Genomic DNA, 8,132 nt, shown 5'->3' with positions numbered 1-8,132 from the left:
AGTTACTCAGGAGCTTCCGCTGGGGGTGGTAGGGCAGTGGAACAGGGGACGGTGGACCAGTAAACTGGGAGATGGTGGGGCAGTAGAACGAGGGATGTTGAGGCAGACAGCCAGTAACGATGCTATCTAGTGGATAGAATTGCTACATAAAATATAGGATGGCCAATTAAATTTGAATTTCAGATAAACAATGAATAATTTCCTAGTATAAGTATATCCCAAATATTCAATGGGTCATACTTATACTGAAAAATATTTGTTGTGATTTGAATCTCAGAGTTAACTGTAAAAATACAGGCCATCCTGTATTTTTTTTTTTTTTTTTTTTTTTTTGGCTGCGTTGGGTCTTCGCTGCTGCGCACGGGCTTTCTCTAGTTGCAGTGAGAGGGGGCTACTCCTCGTTGTGGTGCGCGGGCTTCTCATTACGGTGGCTTCTCTTGTTGCGGAGCATAGGCTCTAGGTGCGCAGGCTTCAGTACTTGTGGCACGTGGGCTCAGTAGTTGTGGCGCACGGGCTTAGTTGCTCCACAGCATGTGGGATCTTCCCAGACCAGGGCTTTGAACCAGTGTTCCCTGCGTTGGCAGGCGGATTCTTAACCACTGCGCCACCAGGGAAGCCCCCATCCTGTAATTTTAGTTGTTAAATCAGGCAGCACTAATGGTGGGGGAGACAACCAGGACATGGTGGGACAGTGCACCAGAGGATGATAGATAGTAGAATAGGGGATGGTGGGGCAGTAAGCAGGACATGATGGGGATGATGGGGCAGTAGACCAGAAATATAATAGACCACTCTGGACCTCTAAGTCGTCCCTCCGCCCCCAGGAGTTTCCCAGAGTTGGGTGCTAAGGATCTATTTCCTGTCCAGGCCAACTCCATGGGACTGTTTTCTGCCTTCCTTAAGGTCTCAGGCCCTCAGCTGCTCCCCTGCCACTCCCTCCTTTGGGGTTTCTCGCTCCTCAAACTTGGCAGAGAGCCAGAACACCTCTTTCCCACCCTGCAGCCACCAAACACAAGCACTCGGACTCTTTCTGTTTGAAGGATTTGTGGTATTGGCTTTGCAAGCACACTGGCCTAGGTATGAATCTGAGCTGAGTCCCCCACTAGCAGTGCATCTGGGCATGTAATTAATCACTCTGAGCCTTGGTTTCTGAGAAAAGGGGGTGAAAAGAGAACCGACCTTTTGTGATTGTCTAGTGGGTTAATGTTTATAAAGCTATTAGAACATAGCACTCACTAAATGATAGCTTAAAATACCTAAAGCTCTCTAATCACCACAGGAAAGGGATAATAAAAAATAATATATGTGGGGAAGTTACACAAGTACCAGATTCTTCCAAAGCTCTCAGTTACACCTATTATCCCTCTTTTGGAAATAATGGAAACCATCATTCCCACAGTCCCCTTTTTTACCAGAGAGTATTGCTCACTAAATCACCATTCCTCCTTCCTTCCCTTCCTTCCCCAGGGCTGCTTTATCCAGCATTAGCCTAGAACATGAGCTACAGATTAGAGTCCATTCACCCCTGGAGCCAAGCAGGCAGTGTGCATCTTAGGGAAACCATGAGCTGGGAGGCTCTTCGTTCATTCAACAAACTTTTATTAAGCCACTCCTGTGTATTCTGAGGGTAGACTAGTGAATGAAACAGACCATGTCCTTGCCCTCATGGAACTTAAAATCTAGTTGAAGTCCTCATCCCCCTGCCTTTGCTGTGTTTAGCCATGCTCCAGTTCAAATGGGAAAAGTTTTGTGATTGATTATTGATGTCTGCCATGAGTGCAGGAGGGAGAAGTGGCACCACATGTGCCATTGATATTCACATTAAACATTTCCTTGCATTCTAAATCCCAGCTCACAGCTTGAGTCTTGATGCTCTCTTTAGGACTGTGAATCCAAGTCTCCAGGGAGAAGTGAAGAGCTTGAGTCCCCAGCTCAGGGGAAGGTGAGTCTTTAGAGCTGACAGATACTAGTCCTAAAGGAGGAAAGAAATGGACATGAGACAGTGAAGTAAGATTGCACTCCTGGGTCCCTGGCAGGCATGGCTGACAGACAGGAACAGAGTTCACCAGATAATGAGGGAAATCTGGCAGTGAGAAAAGTCCAGTGACAAGTGTTAACCTAGAAGACTGATGGAGTGATGCCATCATGGACTCTGTCCCTACCCCCATCAAGCTTCTCTAACTGAAAAAGCCTTCTTTGACGATGAATGTTCTGCTGATGCTGGGGGTGACAGATAAGATGGCAGCAGATGGCCCTGGGTCTGCTTAGCTTGGAAGGTGAACCCCAGGAGGTAGGGACAGAAGCAGGATGCCCTCCTTGTACCTGAGATAAGTGCCTTGGGCCTTGCCATCGAACTCAGGGGGTCCTAATTACACATGCTCATGTGAGTTTTTAATACTCATGCAGAAGGGTAGATATTCTTATAGCTTGAAGGTAACTTAGAGATCATCTACTCCGGGGTTTCTCAACCTTGATACTTATTGACATTTTTAGCCAAATATTTTCTTTGTTGTGAGGGGCTGTCCTTCCTAAAGAAACTTTGGTTTGGTCTTTGATGAGTCTTCCTGGAGAATTCTTTATAATACCTCTCACACAAAGAAAGGGCCTTGTAAATATGCACCTAGTGTGATCCTATAACTATAATACAACCCTATAAAACTTTTTAGGGTCAGCCTACATTTGATCAGAGGTGGGCCCTTCTCCTGTACCCTCTCCCGGGGTTGCTGGAGCTGGGGCTCTTCACAGTATGGCTTCCTACTCAGACCTTCTCGGAATCTGGTTTAGAACAAAATGTACCAGGTTTTAGAGATGGAAACACCGTCACTCTCAGCTCCCGTGGCAGTGCTGACGGCTTGATTGTCAGACTTTAAGGGGAATGAAGGACCTAGGTTTCATCACAAGGAAAGAACCCCAAGGTTAGTAGTAGGTGAGCTGTTAAAGGGGTAGGTGAGGTGACTGAATAGGAAATGTGACGTGCTTTCCATTCCGCCAATAAATTTTATTTTCTTAAAGAAAAGAACATCCGTCTGTTAATTTGTTGGGGCCCAGAATTGCCCACAGCTTTAAAAGTGGCATAGGGAATAGCATTACATTTCTATTATCTTCCTAATGCAGGCATCATGCCGCTATGCTATTTCACATTTCCAGCTAAAAAGCAAGCCATTTCAAAGGCATTTTGCTGGCCCTGAACATTTTTAATGATGTGTTCTTTCTTGACTTCACTTATAATATGACCCCTATCAAGTGAGTCTAGCCCCTGTGATTACTGACATAGTTGAAGGAGATGGCTAAATTTAGATTTTGCCAGCATGTGGGGTGGTAGGTGATGCTGAAAGCAGAAGCTTCAGAAGAAAAGGACAGTTTACAGGTCCTTAGCAATTTAGTTAAACTTGAATCTCTAACGAATTAAAAATATGTGAGCTGTATTGGTAAATACATGGGACCCAGTCTCAGCACCTTGAGAGCTTATTGGGGGAACTGCCTGTTATCAGCTCACTTTTGCAGCTTTCCCCCTGCAGTTCCACGTTTGTCAATCTTGAGTTTGTTTGTGGCTTGGTGACATGATGCACCATTTCTGCATGAGATATTAGGCTGCTGGGGCTGTTAGGACACTTGGTTTCATGCTGTGTTGAATACAAAATCTCCTGCTCTCTCTGCCTGGAGATGATGCTGTCACAGTTAGATGCACTAGAGGACTAACTCATGCCGACTAACCTCCTAAGGGATTGATGGTAAATCGGAACTGTCTTGAGAAACGTTGCTCCCAAACAGCCTGGAATCAGTTGTTTGGATGGTATTGAGGCAGAATGTGGGGGCAGGAGGTTGGTTTGTGCTTTTAATGGTTAACATACATGCCACAGGATCCAGGTACCTACGTCTCCGCTCTAGAAGAATTCCTGCCAACGAGTCTGGGTACCCATGGGGGTTGGTCAGGGCTCCCTCACCTCCTGCCAGAGTTAGAAACACTGATGTTCACTGGCTTTTGTTTGCCTGGACACCATGAAAGCTACCCCATTTCTGCTAACTCATTCCTCATGTATACAGGTCATAAAGCATACATTCTTCTCTGCTTTCTGATACCTTCGTACATTCAGTTCTTAATGACATTTTAGTCCTGGGAGTATCTCTGATCCTCACTACAACCCATTAGATTCTTAAGTCTGGTGACTCCCTTAGAAAACTTAGAGCATCCAATGAGCTCTGGAACAACTGGTTTTGCTACTGGCTCTATCTCCCAGATGAGTGGCTTTATCTGTATGCCCTGGGGCACCTCTCTACAATACCACTCACCCACACCCAGAGGGCATGTATTTTGAGTTCTTTCCCCAGCATGGATTTGAGTGGTTTTAACCACCTTCCTCACCCCTCTGAGGTGTCCTTTTGTGACCCAGGAGCACAGATTTCCAAGATTAGCAGGTCAGGGCCAGGGTCACCATCAGTGGACATCGAGGAGCAACACAGTTCAACCCACAGCCCAGACCCTGTAGTCAATTCTCCAGTCACTTCCTGGGTGCCGGGCTCTGCACAAGTAGGGGAGAGAGTTGATAACCAAGGGTCCCTGTTCTTTCTGGACTCTTCATCTCACAGATAAGACAGACACAGAGATAAATAACTCTCACAGAAGGCAGACCCTAACAAAGGCTTAGTTGCAGAACCAACCAACAAAGTGCTAGCATGTTTGCCTCCCTCACTAAACTCTGAGAAGAAATTGTGTCTTTATTTCTCTGTTTCCTCAGCACCAGACCCAGGGTCAAGCCCACATTTGTGCACAATAAATGTTTACAGAATGAATGAAGGAACCAATCAAGGAAACACAGAGCACTTCCTGTCTAGGGACCAAGCCAAGTCGATGGAAGACACTTTCCATCACTAACTAGATGCCCTCTTTCAGCTTCCGGGCTCATTTTCTCTAGGAAACTTTTTATGCAGTTATAGAAGTGGAACTTTCCTCCTTTCTCTCCTCACTCAGCTTCTTAATGGTCTTTCATTCTGCCAAGGCAATTGTCATGGGAGCTGTAGAGACTTAGACACCAACACTAACTCCAGGGCCATCCCTTGGAGATTTGGGAATGATCATTTTTATAATACGTGAAGTCAGATGACATGAAGATAAAGGCATCTTAAGATGGGTTTACTGGATGCAAAGAATGGAAAAGCACTCGTGCAAGCCAAAATAAAGGAGGTAATTATTATAAGGTTACAGTGCAACTCAGGGAAATAAAGCCCAGTCTCTTGGAAATTGGATCTGGGAAATCTGAACTCTTAGAGCTCAAGGTAGACACTCTTTGATTCTCTTCCTCTGAGACCTCCACGGCATCTTGTCTATTTACAGTGGGTGCCATTTTCCTCTCTACAGCTTATTCAAGAAGCTTCTCTGCTTCCTGATACCTTCAGCCTGTGGTTTGTGGGTGAAGTCCCCACAATAATCTTTGAATTCCGATTGAGTTCTGGCTCTGTACTTTAAATTCTTGAGAGGGTGAATCTGATTGGTTATTGACCAGCGATGGGGTTCAGGGCAAGCTGCCCCCCCCATATGCCACTTTGACATATTGATTATTTTGAATTAAAGTTACTTCAGCAGCCAGTGCAAGAAGGACACTCTGACCCTCCTTTGCTCCCTGAAAGCAGAAATAAATCTCCCATATGAAAGGTACCTTCCCTGTTCCGGGAGATAGAAGGCATCCTTATTACCAGAGATAGGAAATTTAGAGCTGAGAAGGCTATACAGGTATCCTCTACTTTTGGAAAGTTCGCTTTACGCCACTTCACTTTTACGAAAGACCTACATTTGCATCTGTTTTTGCTAACTGGAAGAAATGTGAAGAAGATTTTCGCTTTTATAAAAATGTGTGAAAAGCAAAAACAGCATTCAGCAATTGTTTTGCAGTGGGCTGTTATAGAGGCAGCGTGCACCCCGAATGGCAAGAGTGGTACCGCCAAGCTTCTCCCCCAAGAAATACACTCAGCATCTTGGCATCAAGCTGCCGTAGCTTTGAACTGTGTCTTTAAGCATCTGTGCTTCATCTCCATTTATTTTGTGTATTCGTTAGCAAGATATGTCCTAAGGTAATGGCTTCTTTGCTTTATACCATTTCCGTTTATGAAAGGTTTCACAGGAATGCTCTACTTTGGGACAGCAGGGGAACCTGTACGAACAAACTTTGTCACTTCTTCATCAATTTACTACCCCAATCCCAAACTTCTTTGTCTTGTCAATTCCTCACAAGTGTATTGTTTCTTTGTCTAAGAGGTATAAAAGCTGCCTGCTTTGGTCCCTTCCTTGTGTCTCATATTTCTATGAGCTCCTGTACATACAAAATTATAGTGTGTTTTTTCTCCTGTTAATCTGTCTTGTGTCAATTTAATTAATAGACCAGCCAAAGAACCAAGAAGGGAAAAGGGGGAAAGGTTTCCTCCCCTACACCAGCCAATAGATAGTTCAACATTGAGACAGGATCTGATTCTGGTCCAATCAGCTGTAGCTGGGGGTGGGAGGTGGAGTCACATGGGACAAATATGGCAGCTTGAGCCTGTTCCTTCGGTAGGGTTTATAGAACAAGAAAGAGCTCGGCGTGGGGGTGGGGGGTGGGGGTGTTCTCCAGAAAATAAATAACTATGTTAGATCCGTCTTGAGGTCATTAAAGGTCCACAACTTTAGGGAAAATTGTGGCAGAAGAGGGGACATGTCCGGGTCATGGTGTTGATAATTTAAAGAAACGTAAGGTAATTGCGAGCGATTGTGTGGTTTGGCTTCAGGTCACTCTTAGCCTTTTATGTGTGAGCAGAGCCTCCTCCTCCACCACCAGCTGCCTCCCTGAGTCACTGTACAACTGTCAGTGAGAGGGAAGATTCCTGAAGCATGTGGCAGGGATAGTCTCCTCCCCCATCCCATAACCCACCCCCCTTCTGCCATGCCCTAAACTAGAAACAACCCCACATGGTTGTCTGCTTTCTGGCAAACCTGGGCCTAAATATTTCCAGGAACAGCTAGCCCTCTTTTCGTTGCAATGTCCTCTAAAGAAGGAGAAACTGTCCCCTTGCACCACACTCTCAGGCTTAATCCCCTGTAGCCAGAGGCTACACAAGGGCAGATATTTGGGGTAGGAATGAACCAGTCCAAACAGATCTGAGCTCAAACGTGTTTTGCTTCCTATTTTTAGCTTTTTGCTCTTTAAGAGAAGTTTTCTATACTGGATTTTCCCAATGAACAGGCAGGTTTCTGGATTCAAAACTCTCTTCTAAGAGTCCAGAGACCTAGGTTCCAGTTTTATCGCTATTACGTTAGTCATGTGACCAGGGCCAAGTCCCTTCCCCACCCTAGACATCAGATTCTTCATCTCTAGGAGAGGGAATTTGGAGTAGATGATCTCTATGTCTCTTTTCTTCTTGACCATCAGTTGCCCAGCCTTTACCGGGACCACACGTCCGTACTCAGCCTCCTTACCTCATCAGGTCACCCTGAACTCACAGCCTCCCCGCCTCTGAAGGTTTAACTGCTCTTCTCTGCTTAACTTCTCTGGCACCCGGGTGGCCTCTGACCCTTGGAGCCTGCACAAGGGGATCGGAATGCCCTTGACTCTGGAGAGTTACTCTTTGTTTTGTTTTTCTGCCATTTCTACCCTCCTGCAGGACTGCAGTCCTCAGCCTCCCTCTGCTTGCCCCCATGCCCTCCTGAAAAGATCCTTCAGCAGAGTTCCATTCAGCTCCCCGGTGTCTACACCTACTGAAGGGCTGATCTTCCATATCAGTAGACTCCTCCATTGTCCCAGAATGTGTAACTCGGAACCGAGGTGACCGCAGAGCCAGTCTGCAGAGGATGAAGGATGCACTGCAGCTGTCAGGCTAGGCCCCGCATCCTGCAGTCAGGCCCTCAGGGCCCTGATTGGCTGCTGCCCTCTGATGCTGTGTGGGTGGATCAGAGGACCCAGACCTGCTCTAGCAGGCAATCCCTCCCCCGCTTGCCGCCTTGGTCCCCCATCGCATAGTGCTTCTGCTTGTCTTCCTTGTTTCTCTGGGAGTTCATTTGCTCACACTCCCAGTTTGTGCTCAGACCCTCCACTGAGCAGCTTATCTCACTGAAGAAGCCCAGTGGCCACACTGTGGGACGACTCACAGGACTCTTGGTGAATGTG

General features: G+C 46.3%; 1 protein-coding gene across 2 annotated transcripts in view; it reads right to left on the bottom strand.

The window, feature by feature from the left end:
* Positions 1-1,650: 1,650 nt before the first annotated feature.
* The window catches only part of KCNC4 (potassium voltage-gated channel subfamily C member 4), a 62,463-nt gene continuing 55,981 nt past the window's right edge, over positions 1,651-8,132 (bottom strand). Inside the window, exon 4 of one of the 2 annotated variants that reach the window (XM_036856464.1) lies at positions 1,651-1,972. In XM_036856464.1, coding sequence (XP_036712359.1) covers positions 1,758-1,972 — 215 coding nt within the window. In that variant the 3' untranslated portion in view covers positions 1,651-1,757. The remainder of the gene's footprint in view (positions 1,973-8,132) is intronic. The other variant, XM_036856514.1, reaches the window with a different exon arrangement.

This window comes from Balaenoptera musculus, chromosome 1 (genome assembly GCF_009873245.2).
Source record: "Balaenoptera musculus isolate JJ_BM4_2016_0621 chromosome 1, mBalMus1.pri.v3, whole genome shotgun sequence".
NCBI lineage: Eukaryota > Metazoa > Chordata > Mammalia > Artiodactyla > Balaenopteridae > Balaenoptera > Balaenoptera musculus.
The sequence above is the reverse complement of the archived record's forward strand: the minus strand, read 5'-3'. Positions and strand labels throughout refer to the sequence as shown.